This window comes from Doryrhamphus excisus, linkage group LG11 (assembly GCF_037039965.1).
Source record: "Doryrhamphus excisus strain RoL-2023G ecotype Guam linkage group LG11, RoL_Dexc_Guam_v1.1, whole genome shotgun sequence".
NCBI lineage: Eukaryota > Metazoa > Chordata > Actinopteri > Syngnathiformes > Syngnathidae > Doryrhamphus > Doryrhamphus excisus.
This window is the reverse complement of record NC_136367.1, coordinates 17,408,038-17,429,655: the sequence shown is the minus strand read 5'-3', so window position 1 is coordinate 17,429,655 and position 21,618 is coordinate 17,408,038. Positions and strand designations below refer to the sequence as shown.

General features: G+C 43.8%; 4 protein-coding genes across 6 annotated transcripts; 3 read left to right on the top strand and 1 right to left on the bottom strand.

Moving 5' to 3' along the window:
* Positions 1-1,173: 1,173 nt before the first annotated feature.
* cyb561d2 (cytochrome b561 family, member D2) lies at positions 1,174-3,140 on the bottom strand. The gene is made up of 3 exons (XM_058065482.2): positions 2,710-3,140; positions 2,576-2,613; positions 1,174-1,932 (listed from the first exon to the last, which is right to left on the bottom strand). Exons 1-3 carry the CDS (start codon positions 2,840-2,842, stop codon positions 1,429-1,431), a joined length of 675 nt encoding a protein of 224 aa, XP_057921465.2. The 5' UTR covers positions 2,843-3,140; the 3' UTR covers positions 1,174-1,428.
* On the top strand, positions 2,577-11,109 carry rassf1 (Ras association domain family member 1). Its single transcript, XM_058065479.2, has 8 exons — positions 2,577-2,792; positions 5,122-5,318; positions 7,872-8,327; positions 9,580-9,704; positions 9,857-9,961; positions 10,064-10,346; positions 10,465-10,580; positions 10,654-11,109. The coding sequence occupies exons 3-8, from the start codon at positions 8,048-8,050 to the stop codon at positions 10,801-10,803; spliced, it is 1,059 nt and encodes a 352-aa protein (XP_057921462.2). The 5' UTR covers positions 2,577-2,792; positions 5,122-5,318; positions 7,872-8,047; the 3' UTR covers positions 10,804-11,109.
* Positions 11,110-11,813: 704 nt separating this feature from the next.
* Positions 11,814-15,276, top strand: tusc2b (tumor suppressor 2, mitochondrial calcium regulator b). Its single transcript, XM_058065483.2, has 4 exons — positions 11,814-11,976; positions 12,426-12,683; positions 13,934-14,054; positions 14,476-15,276. The coding sequence occupies exons 2-4, from the start codon at positions 12,532-12,534 to the stop codon at positions 14,539-14,541; spliced, it is 339 nt and encodes a 112-aa protein (XP_057921466.1). The 5' UTR covers positions 11,814-11,976; positions 12,426-12,531; the 3' UTR covers positions 14,542-15,276.
* A 374-nt stretch (positions 15,277-15,650) lies between these two features.
* Positions 15,651-21,341, top strand: hyal2b (hyaluronidase 2b). Of its 3 annotated transcripts, XM_058065477.2 has the most exons (4): positions 16,403-16,559; positions 18,077-18,155; positions 18,410-19,362; positions 19,574-21,341. In XM_058065477.2, exons 3-4 carry the CDS (start codon positions 18,439-18,441, stop codon positions 20,051-20,053), a joined length of 1,404 nt encoding a protein of 467 aa, XP_057921460.2. In that variant the 5' UTR covers positions 16,403-16,559; positions 18,077-18,155; positions 18,410-18,438; the 3' UTR covers positions 20,054-21,341. The 3 variants fall into 3 exon arrangements, with proteins under 3 accessions (XP_078651029.1, XP_057921460.2, XP_057921459.2); XM_078794903.1 differs by lacking the exons at positions 16,403-16,559; positions 18,077-18,155 and adding an exon at positions 15,651-15,953; XM_058065476.2 differs by lacking the exon at positions 18,077-18,155.
* Positions 21,342-21,618: the final 277 nt, after the last annotated feature.

Here is a 21,618-nt window from a genome sequence, read left to right as displayed (position 1 = left end):
CCCTGGAAAAGCCACGGCGAGCACCCCACCCCACCCCACCCCACTGAAAGGAAATCCTGTACATACAATAGTAGTCCTTGTTTATATCAATACTGTGCCGTGTGTAGGGAGATGTTAGCTTTATAGCATCTATGAAGATCCTCCATTTTTTTATATAATTTCTTAAAGCTGCAATGAATGTAACACGACTTCTTTCATATTTAGCCTTAATACTTTTTTTTTTTTACTTCATCACAAAACAAAGCAAAAAAAAAAAGTCTCATTGTTGTCAAACCACACGTTTCACATGAGAGCCAACTTTTCCATCACGGCAGCCAGCTGACCATGGCGTCCTGCGTTCTGTCATTGGGGTGTACGTCTTAGATGTAGGGATCAGTTAGTGCTTTTAGTAAGTAGCCGCTAGATAGCGTTGTCCAAAGGGTGGCACAATGTAAAAATGTAATTTAACAAATAAAAAAAAAACAGCAAAAATGACAGTTGGCTCCTCGAGTGGCCCTTGCTGGGGAGAGGTTTGCACACCCCCCCTTCAGACGAAAAAACCAGGATGGCTTACAAGTCAGCAATCGTTTAGTTTTTGTACGGACTGACCCCACAAATTTGAGTTACGTTGAATTTGGGGTTGTTTGGTCTTGGTCTCTTGTGACTGACAGGAGAGTTACTATCATGGTGTTGACACTACGTGCTGGCCCCCTTGGGGATCAGCGTTGCCAGCTTTGCCGCCCCTCTAAATACTTTCTTTAAAAAGCCACTTGCGCTTCTCAACGAGCGTGGGCCCCACCCCCATCCTATAAAGCACTCACAGACGACTGTCTTGTTCAGTGTCGTTCGAAACATTTGTTGTGCTTTTTGCAAATGCATCATAGCAAGCTGTGTGAATTTTAATCCCCTGCCACACGTAGATTGCAGTCCTGTGGGGAACAGTCTATTCATGTCCACAATGTTCATTTTTATAGATGGAATATTTACATGTTTTTAAGATGGTTTTTTTTTTTCATTTGATGGTACTTTCCCTCATTTGAGCGTTTTGTTGTTAAAATGTATTTATTTATGTATTGTTTTTGTGTTCTCTTCTGTTCTATTGGTTGGCTGATCCAGTAATAATTGGACAACTCGCCAGGATAAAAGCAGAACATGACTGTGTTGTCAATGTTATTTTCAAAATAAAAGATCTCATCTATTGCAGTGCTTTTTAATAAAAGATTAAGTACATTTTGGACAACACGCTTCCAATACACAATTGTGGGACCTTTGAGGATTAAATTGGTGAAAAATAGTGTAATCCGTCACCTTCAGCAGAGGCGACAACAATCAAAGATTGTTTATATAAAAGGAGCGCCTACTCGTTCCAGTATGCAGAAACATTTTTTTCTGCATTAAAAAAGTATTTTGTTTTTATTACAATCAAGAAGAAAAAGTGTTCAGACGCTGTTATGACACTGAGCGTTTTCTGGCCACATAAGCGCTGGTGACTTGATTCATGATGATGAGGCCACAGAGCACGGGGCAGACTGCCGCCAGGTACCAGGCAGCATGGCTGACAGACGCCGTGAACCACACAGAATTCATCCCCATTAGCAGGCTGACGGAGCCCAGCAAGTACGTGACCAGCCCGGATGCCGCGTGGTACCTCTTTAACTTGGCCAACGACCAGCCTTTGGCCAGGGAGTGGTACGCCAGGGGCAAGGCGGCCACAGCCTGGACCCCCACTGCACCCAACGTCAGCAGGCCCAGCAGGCCGTGCCAGGAGGTGAAGTGAGGTTTGCCTTGCAGGTGTTTGTTGTACAAGATGGCGGCCAGGCCCAGCGCAGCGCACAGGATGCAGGCGCACTGTAGGAGCCAGTGAACGCGACCCTTGACCTTGTGGGAGAACCTCCTCATGGGTGAGCCGTGGGGGGAGAAGAGGAGGATGGCTTGGGTCATGAAGAGGGAGAACTGGTGGAAAGGACGACAACATACAAATCAGTATAAATCAGAAATTGATGTTTTCTTTCCTGCAGTGCCAAATGTATCCACTAGTTGGCGGCAGAGGTACTTGTAGTGTTCTAATGCGAATGAATACACATTATTTAAACGTGTCATTCATGAAATTAAATTGTAATTAAACACAAATGTGACATTAAATCATAAAATAAATACACCATTACTTCAATTAATTCATGTAAATTTGAATTAAATACATAAATATTATTAAATGTGTCATAAATTCATGAAAAGCCATTTAATGTAAAAATATTTCATAACCCCCACATTTAATTCATTATATTCATGTTAAATGAATTGTTTTTCAGTTAAATTAATGATTATGATTCACATTTGGGACCACAGAGGGTGGAATGTAAAAATAAGAATAACATATTAATAAAATAATAATAAAATATTAAAATAAAATATAAGAATAAACAAGTCAAAGTAACTAGAAGTACAATAATAAACACTAACTACTGTAAATGAATGACTTCGATTATAATACAATTCTTTATTACACTATGCAGGCGCGCTTCATCAACATTGACCAATCACAGCAGGGTAAACATGTCACGTGACTGAAGCTTTATTTTGAAACTACCCAACTTACGGCTAGTGTCATGAGGAAAGGATGCCAAGAAAACCAACCTATAAGAACAACAATGTCACCAATTAGCACATAATATCATACACACGGACGGTGAAATTAAGGATATGTGTGATGACATAAAATGGACCACTCACTTGTACCGGGTCGGGCCAGAACCGCGACGAAGACTGTGAGGACGACGCCGAGAAAGTGTGTCAGCACTGCAGATGCTATTCGGGTAAACGCGAATAATCGAGGTTCCGCTTCGGACTCTTTGATCTGAGTCATTTTTAATGTGATAAAGTCGAAAAAAACGCCAAATTTTGGAAGCTTTTGTTTTGACGGCTCAGTGTTGTCGCGTCAAGTTACCACCTGAGGTAAACTCTGAGTCCCTAATCTGGATCAAAAGCCACTGTTAACTAACTCCAACGGAAAGACTGCGTCCCTTCGAGCAATTCTGAGTAAATAACAGTTTTTAAATTAATTATGGACATATCTGTTGTTTGGTAGAGATGCTGTGTTGGCAGGCAACACGCCATGCTAGCAGAATGCCTACACGAAATTACTTCCGGCTACTTCCTGTTAATTTTTCCACAATAAGGTGAACACTCGTTTTCTAATTTACCAGTAACTTAAAACACGAATGATGAGATTCAAGTAAACTTACATGAGTAGACAGCGGTTATAATGTGTACGTTATTGGCTGAAACTTGGCAGCAAACACTGCTCAATTCCAGCAAAACGACTGTGACTAATAACTTCCGGTTAGTCCCGGTTTGGTTTGTGCCACTTTTACTAGTTTCGTATTGACCATTAGCCACCATAATGTTTTCATATTAAGGATTGTAGAGTTCGGAATATAATTGCTCGTCTAGTGCTAATGAATGGAACAGAGTGACGTATGGCATGAAGCGGAAGTCCGCCATGATAGGGTAACAGATAAGTGGGAGGGGCTAGGCAAAGAAATAGAGTACAATGACATGTACTCCCAAGCTCTGAAATGAGTATAAAATAAAACTACACGCTGTGCGTACACATGCTATCTAGTGAACACAATTAATATAAATCTATATATACAAATGTGTAATATGACCTACATGTTGATGTCAAATACCTGAGCAGTAGTCATGAATAATGCATTTGCATACATTTGAATACATGAATACATTTTTACTTTGCTACTTTATTTACTTTACTACTATTAACAGAAATTTGATGTAAAAGTACTCATCCTGTATTATGTGGATATCTAACACAATGCATAATTTAGTAATGGCATTGTTGATACATTTGAGGCCGAGTGGTTAGCACACAGGCCACACAGTGAGGGGACCCAAGTTCGATTCCACCCTCGACTATCTCTGTGTGGAGTTTACATGCTCTCCAAATGGGCGGTAGAAAATGAATGAATGAATAATACATTTGATAGACTAATGTCAATCATCATGACATCGCTAGCGGCTTTATATATTACATTTTATCGCCAGCTGCCATTACTGCAAATCAAGTCCAGACTGCTGAGTGAATGGCGCCCATTCCACCAGCAATCACTCAATGGACACTCATTGTGCAGCATTAAGCGTGTGACACACTGACAACAGGATGCACAAGTCACACTCATTGTCATCTCCCTTTACTCCTTAGGCGTGCTGGAAGATGCCCTGCATATTAACTGGCGTCCTTCAACTGTCTTCCTGGAGGTGTGTTCAGTACATGTTGGAATCCATATTTCCCTCATTGAACCGCAGGTCTGAAGCACTCGTGCAGCTCCAACGTGCTTGACTGTAGGCAGAAAGAAAATGCTGTCCTAAAAATGTGAGGAGGAGATAGTGTATGTGTAATATGTCGTCAAGGGAGGCTGGAATGTCACCAAACTGGAAATAGTGCTGGAGGGGGGTTTCTCTGTGTGAATGACGTCCAAATGGGGACAAACTAGAACAGTTTCTTTCATATATATATATATATATAGATATATATGTATATATCTATATATATAATATTCATTCATTTTCTACCGCTTATCCTTACAAGGGTCACGGGGGTGCTGGAGCCTATCCCAGCTGTCTTTGGTCAAGAGGCGGGGTACACCCTGGACTGGTGGCCAGCCAATCACAGGGTACATATAGACAAACAACCATTCACACTCACATTCATACCTATGGACAATATGGAGTTGCTAATTAACCTAGCATGTTTTGGGAATGTGGGAGGAAACTGGAGTACCCGGAGAAAACCCACGCATGCACGGGGAGAACATGCAAACTCCACACAGAGATGGCCGAGGGTGGAATTGAACCCTGGTCTCCTAGCTGTGAGGTCTGCGCGAGAGGCGGGGTACACCCTGGACTGTATATATATATATATATATTATTATAATTATAATTTATAATATTATAATTATAAATAATTATAATATTATATTTAACTTTTTTTTTACACACTATATAATAGTAAAAATATGCCATGCCTATTAATGTGTGTCATTTAAATTGAGTGTAAATGTGATTAGATTTCTTATTATAGTCTGTTAATGAGATTTAAGAGTTGTATTTCTCTGGTGATGCAAGGAGGGCACACGGCAGACTGCTGGGATGTCAAACGGAGGGGATTGTTTGACAGATATACAGGATTACAAAAATAATCCCACTTGCTCTCATTGAGCATGCGCAAAGTGAGGTGAGAAAGACGAGGGGAAGTCAGCGATCGGTAAAATCCCATCTTCCCAGCACTCGGAAATCTCCGGTGATGAACTAAACAAGACGAGGTAAGATGAAGATTTCTCTTCTTTACAGTTCGTCAGATGATGCGGTTCTGGTGTATCCAGGACAGATTTCCTTAATCCGGGTCGCTCATGGGAAAAGACTACTAGAGTGTTCTGGTGCGGGATGGTTTAAATGCAATGTGCACTGACCCACTTGGCACTACTAGAGTCCCACTTGTTCATATGCAAGCCACAGTGCTGCTCCACTTTAACAATCAACACACCATGGGACACTTTAAAACATCTAATTCTTATATATTTGCTATATTTATATGTGTGTTTTATACATAGTTCTAGCCATAAATTTATTAGCAGGTGTAATCTGGTCAAATACATATAGAATATATATATTTTCCTTGTACATGTTGACATTTGTAGCATGATCCGTGAAGTATTTGTTTCATTACTAAATCAAAATGAACAAAATAATTATTTCAGAAAGAGATATACATAATGGGGGTGCACACAGTAGTCGAGTGGTTAGCGCGCAGACCTCACAGCTAAGAGACCAGGGTTCAATTCCACCCTCGACCATCTCTGTGTGGAGTTTGCATGTTCTCCCCGTGCATGCGTGGGTTTTCTCCGAGTACTCCGGTTTCCTCCCACATTCCAAAAACATGCTAGGTTAATTAGCGACTCCAAATTGTCCATAGGTATGAATGTGAGTGTGAATGGTTGTTTGTCTATATATGTGCCCTGTGATTGGCTGGCCACCAGTCCAGTGTGTACCCCGCCTCTCGCCCAAAGACAGCTGGGATAGGCTCCAGCACCCCCGCGACCCGCGTGAGGAAAAGCGGTAGAAAATGAATGAATGAATATACATAATGACAAGTATTCATATATAATAAAACAATGTGACACTGGTATTTGAAGGATGATGTAGTCAGAGAGCAGCATATGTTACCTTGGCAACGCCATCATAATTCAAATATGAGACCAGAATGATGACAGTGTACAGCAGTTTAATGCTGTCCTCTCGTGATTGGTTATCAAGAAAAGCATGTGGATCAACTGCTAGTTTGCCCAGAAAGCTTTTATGGATGAGGAAAGTAATCCTATTACTCTTCAACAAATAGACACATCATCCAGTATGATATATATTGATGTTGTTTTTTATGAAACGCAGAAAAACACCATTAAATTGGGGTTGTTTTTTTTTCCAATGTTTAATATTTGTGAATTTGTGATCCTTGTTTTCTTTGTGTGGTGTTTTTTGTGGCCAACATAGAGCGTGTTTGTTTGCCCGTCACATGCGATGAATCAGTAGCAGACGTGTGTGTGTGTGGATTATCCTCATCCTCATCTCGTCCCACTTTTTCGCCAGTCTCACATGAATCCCGATGTCACATACTCTTGTCTTGGTTTTTTTGCACGTGTAAAGCTTAGCTTACTAGACGACAAACATCCCTTTTGATTTGTCTCGCTTGGCTGCTGTACTGTCAGATGTTTGTTGGAGTTACATCATCCACAGTACTTATGTGAGACATGAACAAATACCTTTCTCTATTTGGGCATTCTAAAGATATACAAACAGGTAAAAAAAGAGGCAGTTAAGAATGCACGTCATGGGATGCACCTATTCCGCCTCCATTTCCATCATTCATTCATTCATTCATTCATTTTCTACGAGGGTCGCAGGGGTGCTGGAGCCTATCCCAGCTGTCTTCAGGCGAGAGGCGGGGCCTGGACTGGTTGCCAGCCAATCACAGGGCACATATAGACAAACAACCATTCACACTCACATTCATACCTATGGACAATTTGGAGTCGCTAATTAACCTAGCATGTTTTTGGAATGTGGGAGGAAACCGGAGTACCCGGAGAAAACCCACGCATGCACGGGGAGAACATGCAAACTCCACACAGAGATGACCGAGGTTGGAATTGAACCCTGGTCTCCTAGCTGTGAGGTCTGTGAGGACTTATTCGATCACCCCAGTTTTTTGTACCACGTGTCCGCGCGCTCATCCGCTCGCGCCCACGCATGCAGTGAGATGGCCGAGGATGAAATTGAACTCCGATCTCCTAGCTGTGAGGCCTGTGCGCTAACCGCTCGACCGCCGTGCAGCCCTATTCCCATCATGTGATCTGCAAATCCATATTGTTCTTATTATTCTTATGAACAATATTACACCCAAGAACTACATTACTGGCGTAGTGACACCTTGCTACTAGCAGGCTAGCGACTAGCCCACTGGCTCCTAATACATATTGGAGCTATCTTTTTGTTTTGGAAGCTAGGTGTAGCGTTCCTTTCTATGTTGTTATGTGAAATCAATGCATCCAGGAAGGAAGTTATACTAAAATACTACAAGTATGACATGTTATCATCAATGTACTTGTTACTACATACTCACAGCATGGATAGAAAACATTGCTGGAGGTTTCTTAGAGGGCTTTGTAGTGAAATAGGTGTCCCATGATGTGCATTGTTAGCTTCCTTAGGAACAGCAGGGACAGTAGGATCATATGGATAATATGTAAAAAGTGCACTTCTCCCCAAAGGGGTGCATTCTTGCGTGTATGATCTCCAGCTCTGTATTTGATGTTCCTCAGGCTCTCCGCTGACCTGTTCCATGCTTCCAAAGCGTTGAAGCAAAACATCCTTCATCTAGAGAAACACCTGAGCACTCGCAGAGGTCTCACACACGCGCCGATGTGGTCTTGGCGCCGGATGCCCGACCACGCTAGCTCCCGGACAGCGGGCGTCGGCTCGACATGTCGGTGAGAAGATGGACAGCCGGACGTCCAGATGTGAGCTGATCGAGCTGAAGGACCTCAGCGTGAATGATCCCATCGAGCTGGCGGCCCGTGAGCCTCGCGGCGCTCCAAGTCGGCTCGGACGCTTCCACGTTGTCCGACTGGTGGGGGACACGGTCAGCATCGAGGCCCCGCCCGCAGAGGCCGCTCGCGGTCACGTCTTCCATGCTTATGGTCATACTCACCTCACCTGGTGTGACCTGTGTGGAGAATTCATCTGGGGACTTCACAAGCAGGCTTTACGCTGCACCAGTGAGTACTACTCAGTTTTTGCTTCAGTCTGTCACAGTACATGTTTGGAATTCATGTTTCACCTCAATGAACCACAGCTCCCCAGTGCGGGCAGCACTCATGCAGCCCCAGACGGGTACACAGCCCAGTTTCTGCTTTGCAGTCTCACAGTGCATGCTGGAATTCATGTTTCACTTCAGTGAACCACAGCTCCCCTGTGGCAGAAGCACTCGTGCGGTGCCAGACTGGGATGCAGCCCAGTGTCTGCTTCACAGTGTCACAGTACTCAGTGAACCCCAGCCGCCCCCCCATGCCGGAAGCACTCATGCATCCCCAGAACATGACATGGCTCAGTTTCTGTTTTGCAATGTTACAAAACATGTTGCAATTCATGTTTCACCTCAGTGAACCACAGCTCCCCAGAGCGGACGGCACTCATGCAGCCCCAGAACATGACATGGCCCAGTTTCTGCTTTGCAGTCTGACAGTGCATGCTGGAATATATGTTTCACTTCAGTGAACCACAGCTCCCCTGTGGCGGAAGCACTCATGCAGTGCCAGACTGGGATGCAGCCCAGTGTCTGCTTCACAGTGTCACAGTACTCAGTGAACCCCAGCCGCCCCCCCATGCCGGAAGCACTCATGCATCCCCAGAACATGACATGGCTCAGTTTCTGTTTTGCAATGTTACAAAACATGTTGCAATTCATGTTTCACCTCAGTGAACCACAGCTCCCCAGAGCGGACGGCACTCATGCAGCCCCAGAACATGACATGGCCCAGTTTCTGCTTTGCAGTCTCACAGTGCATGCTGGAATATATGTTTCACTTCAGTGAACCACAGCTCCCCTGTGGCGGAAGCACTCATGCAGTGCCAGACTGGGATGCAGCCCAGTGTCTGCTTCACAGTGTCACAGTACTCAGTGGACCCAAGGTCCCCCATGTCAGAAGCACTCATGCACCCCGCCTCTCGCCCGAAGACAGCTGGGATAGGCTCCAGCACCCCCGTGACCCTTGTGAGGAAAAGCGGTAGAAAATGAATGAATGAATGAATTTCTCACCCAAAAAAATGGCCAAAGGGGGGCTAATCTTCAATCTTACTTTGCAGAAATTCAATTCTTATGAGTAGATGAATGGACAGTGATAAACGAGGGACGACCGCTCATTTTTCCGCTGTTGACCTCGATATTCATGCGGTCAGGGAAGGTTCCAGTGTGTCACCTGGCTTCTTCTTCTTCTTCTTCTTCTTCTTCTTCTTCACCTCCCCCTGCAGATTGCAGCTACACTTGTCACCACAGATGTCAAGCGCTCATCCGGCTGGACTGCAGCGGCACAGAGCATCTATCGGCAGAGCAGGCGGATTTTTCCGTGGAATCTATTGAGACGGACACCGACGTGGTGAGGAAGCGATATCTGTCCTGTCAATGTCCAGCCGATGAGGAACCTTTAGCTTGCCTGTTGTCCTTCTAGTTTTTATGGGCAGCGGTGCATTCACTGACTTGCTGAATATGGAGCTTTCTTTCAGGTCAGCTGTTTTTGCTTCTCGTTAGGATGAGGAGACTGACTGGCGCAAGCAGGAGTTAAGCGTGGGTGAAGTCCATCAGAAGGTCCAGGAGTACAACGCTCAGGTTAACAGCAACCTCTACATGCTGGTGGTGAGGCACAGTTTCTTTTCCCTTTCACTTTCTTGGGCCCTCTCATACTGTCGTGTCGTGGATCAATTCCCCTTCATGCAGGATCGCCACTTCTCCTTTCAGAATAAAGACGGCTCCTACACCGGTTTCATCAAAGTCCACTTTCATCTGGTTCGTCCCGTCACCCTGCCACCTCCTCAGAGTCTCACCCAGGAGGAGCAGGAGCGCGGTCGACCTCTGCGGCGACGGACGTCTTTCTACCTCCCTAAAGACGCAGCCAAGCACCTGCACATAAGCTCCCGTACACACGTGCGAGAGGTCATCGAGGCCTTGCTGAACAAATTCACGGTGGTGGACAACCCCGCCAAGTTTTCCCTGTTTGAGCGCACCCACAGGCACAGTCAAGGTATCTCATCAGATCCTTCACTTCCACGGTTTGGACTATTTTGAGTCTGTGGCCGTGGTTCCTCCGATGTTCAGGTCATTCCAACTCCTCATTAGGACTCTTTTTTTTTTCCATTCAGTCTACCTGCGGAAATTGAGCGACGACGAGCGCCCTCTGCAGCTGCGCTTGTGTGCAGGACCGAGTGAAAGGGTCCTGAGCCTGGTCCTCAAGGAGAATGAGACCGGTGATGTTCATGTAAGTTTCTAGCAAAAACAAGACTTGAGTACACCCGTCATGTTTCTGTTAATTTTAATTTTATCATCCGCAGTGGGATGCATTCAGCTTTCCTGAGCTGTGCAACTTCTTGAGGATCCTGCAGCGTGAGGAAGAGGAGCACGTACGGCAGATAGTGAGGCGCTATGCTCACGCTAGAGACGTGATGAAGGAAGCCATGGCTAGGATTTCTGCTCCTGCGTGACTCTGGGGCAACTCCAGGAATTCCGGAGTCAAAAGGAAGGACAAAAAGAAAGAAAGGCAGGGATTGTGGTTTTCCACCATATTTCATGTGAAGGTGTTGTCAGCAGACAGGGGAACAAGAGCAATGCTGCTTTGGTTAGAAGATGTACTGTATAGAAAACACATTATGGCTATGAATATATAATGTGATAGTTTTGTTGATCACATGACACCATTTTGGCACTTTAGTGAAGCTGTGGAGAGTCGTTGGATGACTAATTATCTAATAAACTTTTGGGTGTTTCATGATTACGAGTTTCATTTTTGGTAGAAGATGCCGTTAAGTATGTATGAAAAGTACTTTTTATGGTACTACTTCATGCAAACTCTTGCCAACAGCCTCCCATGAACAGCCATGCAAAACATATGTCACCACAGGGGTTAAAATTTGTGTACATTTGTGTACATTTCTGTATGGCCCTACCCCCAAATGTTGACTTTTACAATTTCATTTGAGCAGTCCCTCTTGTGTCCTGATGGGGGCGGTACGCTACAATTAGGCTCTTTTCGCCACCACTCAGGGACAAAAGAAGAGCTAGAGCCGCTGGCATTTCTAGCTAGCTGTGTTAGCAACATTTAGCCAGCGTTCGACTTCAGTTTGCCATGGAAAATACACATTTTTGAGGAAAAGACCATAAGCGAAAGTTGATAAGTTGTCGTATTAAACACAAATTTTGTTCCTCCCGCCAAAAAGATGACAAATGAAATAATTATTCAGTTGACACTATACCATTGTCCATTACAAAGGTATAAATATTTATATTTATATAGGTACCATTGTCCATTACAAAGGTATATTTATATTTATATAGGTATTAAAATAAATACAAAACAATACACAAAACAAATTTAAATGTAATTGTAACTGTATTTTCTGGGTATCCGTATGATTTTGATGGTCAACTTGTTTACAATTATGTTGAGCAGTTCTATCTTTGTCCTGATGGTGGCGGTACGTTTCAACTAGGCGCTTTTGGCCAACACCAAACGACGAGAGGAAAAGAACTACGTCTACTAGCATTTCTAGCTAGCTGTTTCTCTCGCTGGGTCTTTGTGCAGCCAAGATTAGACGGTCATCGAGACAAATTCGCCAAGAAAAATACCAGTTTTTGAAAACGACCCTAAGCGACAGCGGGTATGTTATCCACCAAGCTGAATGTCACAGCTGTCCTTTTTTCTAAAACGTCCAATGTTAGCATTTGACAGCGTCATGCTGTGGAGCCCTAAGTACAGTCTGACCTGAGTTCATGTTATTTACTGATACTGTTTATTCAGTCGTGTTTGAAGCTAATGTCGCGTTGACATTAGCTATGTTATATGTAGACCCCTTATTTGAGTTAAAAGAAGCCTCTTATAAGTCATGTTTTTTAGCTATCGGGTCTACACTGGTGGTGTAAGAGGGTGTGTTTTTCCACCTTGTGCTAGCCACTGACCTACATGCTAGACAGAAGACTCCAAACATCAGTCTTTGTCCTGACAGTATAAGTACACTAAAACTAGTTTGTTAATGCATTTTAGCAGTGTTTAATACACCAACACGAAATGGATGAGTACATTAAAATGACACATCTTCAAATCTGTCAGTTTGCCTAGGTCTTACATCCCAGAGCTTGACACCGAGCTGGTGGAGCAACACTGAAGCATCACTGGCCACTCTGTGACCCGAGCGAATAATGAGCTGCAGCTGAAGATGGGAGGTAGCGGCTCCAAATCCAAAGGATTTTGGCCTTTTTCTGGCTCAGGCGGCAGTGGTGATGAACAAGCCAAAGATGGAAATGAGCAGACGCTGGCGAGAGTACGAAGCTTCCCGGGGGCAACACCTTTTGTGTTTACCCGACGAAGGTAAATGGCTCTTTATGTCTAACTTGTCTTATTTTCTCTGAAGATGTATACTATATTGGGTAATAGGAGCGAAAATATGACTATAGGGGTGTTATGTTATGTCTAGAGGGCTCTAATAATGTTAAAAACACATTTGGAATTAAAAGTAACCAGGTGTATGCCATAACTAAGAAAATATTGTTTACTAATATTGAATTCTACATGGAACCTCCAAAATGAAGGATTCCTGTAGCTGTAGTTGACTGCATTTTAGGATGTGTAGTGAAGCCTTTTTTTTTTTTTAACACGGGGTGGACTCATTTAGCTAGGGGTGGGTCACAGGTGAAGGTCATTCCTTCATGATTTCCACGCTTTGGGCGCCTTTCTTCTCCAAGTCAGAGCCAAAAAATGGTCAGGTTTGGCTTCTAACCAGGCCGTGGGGGCACACACAACTGTTAGAACTCTGGCCTGACTGATTCGAACCATTCGAGAACAGATGTTTACTTGGACGTTTTGCACCATAGTCCTTTGGCCAGTCGTGCGTTTTTTTGTGTGCAGAAAAGTGCAGCCTTGTGAGAAGCATTGCAAGCTAATGTAGTAGAAATTAAATTAGTAGATTGCGAAATGTGTTATTTTTTTCATTGTACTTTTCTTAAATAGGTGACCTGTTGAAGTAAATACGACCTCTGTAGCAAACAGCAAGCTCAACAGAATCGCTCTTCATTCCCTTGAAATTGTTGCTAATCAGTGCACCGGCCACGCCCACCAGGCTGATCAAGTAGGGTCTGACAGATTACCCCGAAAGAAGAGACATTTATTTTGCACACTGGGTGGCAGAGCAGGTGGTCCAGAACCCCGCTTCCTCCATCCCAGACACCGCCATGGCGGCCTTGTGCATATGGAGATGGACCACCAGCAGGGAATGACATGAAGGTGCTATGTAAAATCCAATGTACAGTATTTTAAGATTTTGCTCTGTATGAAATATACCTTTAAAAAAAAAGACTTGTATCCACTCCCTTTATACATTTCAGCCACAAAGTACTTCACCTGCTTTGTTTGTCTAACTCCCTTCACCGTGTCCATGCCCATCATTTTTCATAATATCACGGACCCCCAGTCGCTCTGGTGGTAGGCTCAGGAGGATCATGAAGCTGGCCAGAGGTTTAATGAGAAATCTGTACCCTACCTGCAAGACAAACACAGCTAAACCCTTCCAATCTGCTCCAATTTCCAAGCTCACCTTGTATTGGCCTCTCTCTCTCGCTCAGCTCTTTATACGTGGATGAAGATGGCGACCTGGCCCACGAGTTCTATGAAGAGACCATTGTGACAAAAAATGGGCGTAAGAAAGCCAAGCTGAGGAGGATTCAGAAGAACTTGACACCTCAGGTAAGGACATAGAGCAGCGTTGATGGGTTTTCTTCTGAGGGATGCATGAGGAGACATTAAAGGATGCGGGGGCTATTTTCACCCTTTTTGTCACAAAAAAAAAACATTTTATATGTATCTAAAGTAATGCTGTCAAAATATCCCATTAACAAAAGTCATTACAAGGGAACTGCACCAAAAAAAAAGTGCAGTTCCCCTTTAAGGCCACAATAGCACATACTAACACATGTGACCTTCACACCAACAGCCATGTAGAAACCTTTTAAAGCGCATACAGAAGTCGATATATCTGTTGGATACGTCCAATTCATCAATCTTGTGGCGTTAATAAAAAAACCATCATTTTCACTTGCCGCTAATTGGAGACCCTGGCGGTTATCAGCAATGATGAATCAAAACACCTGCTCTCTGCATCTCACAGGGAATTATAAAGCTGGACCACCCTTGCATCCACGTAGACTTCCCCGTTGTCCTCTGCGAAGCCTGACGACGTCCGAGCAGCGTTCTCAAGACCCAAACACGCCACGTCAAGCGCCGTCCCGCGGTTAAAAAAAAGCCTGCAAAGCTGGAGACCGGACACTTGGAAATAACGCATCTCTTGATAGTATATCTCTGAAGAACAGCCGTGGTCAGGACGATGTCGTGTGAGCTGAGCATGTGACGTGTCGTTAGCGGCTTGGCGGTCAGGACACGTCATACGTAGGATCACCGACAGAGGATGTAGGATGGCCGTCAGCTTGGGTGAACATATTCGGTTTACATGCTGTGTGTGTGTGTGCATGTAAGTGTGCTGTTGCAAACTCCTGACTTTGATTGCTGCAGTTTATTTCCAGGTATTCGCCGAGCTCATTGAGGGGATCGCTGCCTAGATAAGGAAGGTTTTAGATGCACACTTTATTTGGAATGTCGCCCATCATCCACAATCTTATGTGAAACATAAACACGCGTCTTTGTCTTTTCTTTTTGTGTTTTCCCTCACCTTTCCTTTTGTTATGCATGGAAAAAGGATCAGATGAAGTGACAATCAGCGGCCCGCAGATGAAATGGAATTGCTTGAATGAGTTTGCCGTGCTGTCACACACTTCCGAGAGACGTCTGCACTGCAGTGAGACGTTGGTGTTTTCTTTGCTGCTGCTGCTTCTGCAAATCATATTTCACATGTAATTTATTATAACTGTTTTGTAATTACACGTTAAAATGCCCTGCCGTGTCTCTGCCCTTCTTTTGCCCTTGAGGACGACAAAAAAACTCAATGCCAAAACTCGAACATGAGTTTGTCAACACGGAATCTTGCTCGTCTCCTCTGATGATTACATAATGGATCCCCCTGCAAAGGAAATTGCAACGTCCAGATATTTCCATCAGAAGTAGGATTGTGCGTGCGTGTCACGGAGAGGAAAAGAACAGGAAAAGTCATTAGCGTCGTCTCCATGGGAAAATGCCTTGTGCAAAGCTCCCCGATATTGTTCTCTTTAAAGGATAAAGAGATGAAGAGAGCTGTGCCAAACTCCAACCCCTCTTTTATTGCTTATTCAAAAATCATTCTCAGTTATTTGTATTTGAGTCATTTTACCTCTGGCAACGTGTCCTCACACAAACACAACAATTACTTGAAGGGGATTATCTCCTCAATGCTGCAAAGCCATGAGTAGTAGCTGTAAAAACTTTAATGGCAATTTTGTGCAATGTCTACACATTTGTTAATAAGATGTGGTATGACATGCTTTAGTTTGGTACAATACTATGAAGTATGAATGAGAATAGTCCTAATTCCATGCATGGTGCGAGGAGGTTTTGCACAAATAAGATGAACAGGAGGTGGAGTCTGATGGATATTTAAATATGAGCCACAGGTGGAAGGAACTCTGAAGACCTTTTCCTCCTCCGATCAGGCAGCTGGTAAGATTCATGTTTTCATCATTATGCAAACGACATCCATAATGAGCTGAAAAATGACATATTGTCAAATAAAGTGATAGACCAGGGTCGGTATTTGTAAATTGCAATTATTTTAAGCATTTGATTAAAACAAAAAACAAAACATGTTGGCGTTTAGTAAGTAGGAACCATTATTTTCCGTCACCGGAAGTTAGATATTCGGAATCAAATGCTCAGCAGCCCCTGAGGACCATACTATTCGATGTGTTCTTAGGGGTGATTCGTGTATCGTAACATCGACTTTATGTCTGATTTGTGCTACATGTGCGTCAAAAAATTGGCCCACTTTAAAATATTATATTTAACATGTTATACACGAAGTTTTATGGTCCATAAAAGCGTGAAATTGTGGTATAATTTCTAATAAAAAAAAACCTTTCCCCCTCCGGTTGAGACTGCCGTTACTGTCTCTGTAAATGAAAGACGTTGTTCCTCGGGTCAGTTTCTCCTGCTGCGGTCTTCGCTTAACGAGAGCAAATGTTTAAATAACGGCCAACGTGGACTGAAAAAAAAGTATGATGGCTGTTTGTCTCATGGCAGGACCGTGGAAAAGTCATTTATCAGACGGTGAGTAGAAGCAACTGAACAGGGTCAGAAACGAGGAACACTCACTTTGAGCTAACTCAGCACATTTGCCAGACAGGAGCTAGTCCGTTCATGTACACTAATGTCTGACATATATAATATATATGCTTTCAAATACATCCTCATTTTAAGCTGTTTTTAATCGAACTTTTACTGTTTTACCTTTTCTCAACTTCAAATGCATATGATGCGTTCACTGACAGTTTAAAGTAGTGCTTCTGTGTGAAAAACTGCCCGGAAAAAGTGTCACCAGTGTCATTGATATCAGTATTTCTGTTACTTTATCACAACTACAGCTTAAAAAAAAGAAAAGAAGTAGCCCTCATTGATCTAGGAAGAAAAGTGGAGTTGTTGTGTAAGGGCTGTATTGTTTTATTGATGTGAGCAAAGGTGAGTTCGGTATTTTATACTCTTTGCATGTAAACAGCTTATTTTCAAGTACTAAAGTAGTAGTGCAAGAATGTGGTAGTGTTTATTCTGACAATATTATTAAATTATAACCGTTTTATTGATATTACTGTGTTGATTCTACTGGAATCTTAAAGGGTCCCTGACATGCTTCATCAACTCTGAGTAAAATGTTATGTATTGTTTGTAATTATCATCTACATTGTTCAAGTTTTAAAAGTTTGTTAAATAAGCAAAAAATAATATTTTAATGGCACCAGACATGATAAAGTAGCTCGCACCTCAGCCTAATTTCCGGAAGTGACGTCATCGGAGTGAACCCTCTTAGCAAAAACAGAGTAAACAAACGCTTCTTGAGGTAGTTTGTCGATTTGGCTCAGTATATTTTTCATCCAAATAAGTCTTGTGAAAATGTTGTGTTGCTGCTGGATGTTCACAGTGTCCCTGTGATACTGTAAGTTTCTTATCTTTTCTAAAAGATGCAGGGGTGTCAAACTCATGTCATGGAGGGCCGAGACACTGCAGTTTTCTTTCTAGCCCGTCACTAAAGCAGGTGATTTTAATGATCAACACCACCTTCAATTTGAGGGAAGGCGCTCAAAAGTTACTGCGCAACAAGAGCTAGCTCGCCATGGCTGGCGCCATCTACTATAAAAACTTCAACCATTTAGAACAGGGGTCTCAAACACACGGCCCGCGGGCCAAATGTGGCCCGCAGGACACTAGTTTGAGGCCCCCGCCTTGATATGAAAGTTTAATGTTAGTGCGGCCCGCACAAGTTTGATATGAATGCTGTATGGTATCATGTACCCAGAAAAAATTATTACGTTTGATTAATGTTCATGTTAAAGGTTAAATAACTTAATAGTTATCCTCCCTATCCGTGTGGAAGTGGTAAGTTTTTGACTATTTAAGTTTAAAGGAAATAACTTGAAGGCTACCGTTTAGGTCGCTAGCTCTCTAGTTTGCGAGTTAGCATGTGTCTCAAGACCCCGCAGTTGCGCAATATGTTGTAAATAAAGAGTATAAATGTGACTATAGTCGTGCTTTGTCATGTCTACAGGGCTCTAATAATGCTTTGTTAATTTTAGTCCATAGCGCATGAATACACCAACTCTGAACCCCAGACGGCACTTCCTGTCCATCCGCAACTCAGCTCTTCTAGCACAGGTCTTATTTACATCCTATTTCCTCTTCTTATGTCTACTATAGTGGCTAAGAGGAGTGTAAATGTGACTATAGGGTTATTTCATGTCTAGGGGGCTCTAATCACGTTACAAACTACTTACTGCTGTGTCACTGGTGTCCTTAGTTGATAACGTACAGTATGTGGCCCAGGCGTGGCGCTTTGGTGGCGTGACGCCGCCCTAAAGGGGCAGACTGACTCTGATTGATTGCATAAAGCTTATGTTGCTTTCCGGCAGAGTCAGAGGAGCAAAGGTGAGTGTTGGCCATGGAGGCTGCCTGGCTGCACTGCTTTATTCTAACCGCGATAACGACACTGACAAGTGTGTGTGTCACACATGCAAAGCAAACAAGATGGCCTTTATACTCCCAGACGCCGCTTCTTCTCGTTTGGAACGCACCTACGCAGGACTGCGCCCCGCGACACGGCGTCACTTTACCTTTGGAGCAGTTTCACATGGTGGCCTCGCCCAACGAGGGCTTCACCCGGCAGAACCTCACCATCTTCTACAAGGAGCGCCTGGGCTTGTACCCGTACTACGAGCGGGACGGCACCGCGGTCCATGGTGGCCTCCCGCAGCTTGCTAGCCTCACGCAACACTATGAGAAGATGCCGGAAGACGTGGAGAGATACATACGTGACCCGGCCGCAAAAGGTTTGGCTGTCATCGACTGGGAAGAGTGGCGGCCATTGTGGATCAGGAATTGGGACTCCAAAGACATCTATCGGAGCAAATCCCGGGAGATGGTGCTGAAGAAGAACCCGACGTGGACCCAGGAGCGAGCCACAAAGGTGGCCCAGCAGGAATTTGAGTTGTCGGCGCGGAAATTCATGCTGGAGACTCTGAAACTGGCAAAAAGCCTGCGGCCCAATAATCTGTGGGGCTTCTACTTGTTTCCGGATTGCTACAACCACGACTACAGGAACGGGCTGAAGAACTACACGGGCCGCTGCCCCGCGCTGGAGACGGCCCGCAACGACCAGCTCAACTGGCTGTGGATGGAGTGCACGGCGCTCTATCCGTCCATATATATGGGATCTGTGCTGGGCTCCACCCAATATGGACGCCTCTTTGTGCGCAACCGGGTGAAGGAGGCCGTGCGCCTGGCATCTGTCGGCGATGGATTAGCACGCCCCGTTTTTGTCTACACCCGACCCACGTACATCAACGAGATGACCCTCCTCACTGAGGTTAGTTGGAAGTTGTAATTTGCCCTCAATGTGTCTTGTTGAAAGCAGTGGGAACATATTCCATTCCTAAAAATGGTTAGCATGTGTTTCCATTTTGCCCTTTTCACATTTTACCTTCTTCAAAAATCTAAAGAAAAAGTAAAAGATGTAGTTTTTGCTAGTTGTTCTGGTCCAGGTAAGGCTCCCAGAGCTGACCCGTGTGTTTTTCTAGACAGACCTGGTGTCCACCATCGGCGAGAGCGTGGCGTTGGGAGCGGCGGGCGTTATCTTCTGGGGGGACTCATCCTACTCCAGCGACAGCGGCTGCTCGGCCCTGAAAGGCTACCTCAGCGGGCCGCTGGGCCACTACCTTCTCAACGTGTCCACGGCGGCGGAGCGGTGCAGCCGTGCGCTCTGCAACCTCCACGGGCGCTGCAAGCGCAAACGGGCGGACGACGCCGATGCGTACCTTCACCTCAGCCCGTCCACGCACAGCATCGGCCGCCAGAACGGCCGACTGAAGGTGAGCGGCGAGCTTGGCGAGGCCGAACTGGCGGCTTGGCGCCAACGCTTCCAGTGCCAGTGCTACAGCGGGTACCGGGGGGAGGCCTGCGCTCAGAGAGAGGCGGGGCAGAATAGAGCCTCCTCTGTTCTGGGAGCCTGGCCGCTTTGCGTCTTACTCCCGCTAGGACTCCTCACGCTGCTACACTGAGGAAATGAAGAGATCCAAAATATTCACCGCTGGTGCCAAGCAACAACCAAACAAGAATAGTTTGGTTGTTTGGCATAAAACCATGATCAAAGAAGATAGTGCTGAAGATCCCGTGCTGCTTACCCTAAAGCTGCTTCTGAACATCTCCAAGTGTTCAAATCCAATCAAAAAAGCTTCATGCTGGCCTCCACTTCAGCATGTTTTATTTTATTGCTTACCAACCGGAGCTTTTCTACTTTAAATTGTGTTATATGCTGGATACAAGAGTGTCAAACATTGTCATTTTTAGGTTATATTGTACCAAAAGATGATAAATGATCACAAATCATCCATCTGGCTATGGAATTGAATCCAGTCGCATCAAGAAAACCAAAATAGTGTATTTTTTTTTATGAGATTTGTATTGCAGTCTGTATTGCTAATGTTTCTCCAGCTCATGACTGAACCTGCCTTCTTCCTGATGGTTTACACGCACCTTCCCTAATGGATGTTCTATTATAGCACAGCCTTCAGTTGCATAACAGTGTTTTATAAAAGCCTGTCTGCCTTTCACTTTTTTTTTTTTATCAGAAAAATGTATTCAGGGGCAAAAGATGATCATCAAGTTCTTCCATATAGAGCTGGGAAAGGAAATCAAAAGAATGGATCATTAGAAATCCAAAAACACATCATGTGCTCCGTATTTTTGTATATCTCCGTACATCCATCATTTTAAATGCACCAACATCTGGTTGTAAGACTTAAAATTGCATCATTTCATTTATGTCAGAGTTCCTGCTAAAGCAACTGTGATGCAGCATCACCATATGCAGTACAAAGATAGATTTCGATATCATCATTGGTCGCTATACAGTAGGTTGCGTATGGTATTTATTCGCTAAGCCAGCGGGCAAAAAGGGTGTTTGGCTAACAAGATGTTTGTAGACGCCACCACGCAACAGAATGTTTACTATGCGGCCAACTTCATGACACTGTGCACTTTAACGCCGTTTTCAGTCGCATGACGTTTGTACTGGGTACAGAGACGGGCATACTATGTCATTACTTTTCTCTCTGCTGGTGTTTGATGACATGTTTTATATTCTCTCATCAGGTACTTTTTTTTTTGTTTTTACATTAAAGATCATTTGAATTTATGTTTGGACTTACTGCTCAAATATGCATTGCAGTTTAAATTAATGACAATATATTGCCATTTTTTCTCAGCTATGACATATATTCTACCTTTTCAGTCCTGCATAAGAGTGGAATACAAGATATGTAGGATGATGACTTATCTATTTTATCAGTGCTCATGTTAAACTTGATGCTAATGTCATTTTTCACCCAGAATTACTATAAAATCAATTAACCAAATTAATTATATCTCACGTTAATGGAGATTAAAAAAAAAAAAAGGTTTATGTTTTTCAAGTGTGCAAGGGTATGGGCTACATGACCTCAGGTCAAATGTCTGGGGTACACCACTGTAAAAAGTTTGTTGTTCTGCATCAACATATTAGCATTAAAGTTCGCTACATCAGACATCTTTAGAGTATAGTAAGATTAGAATACATTTAATAACG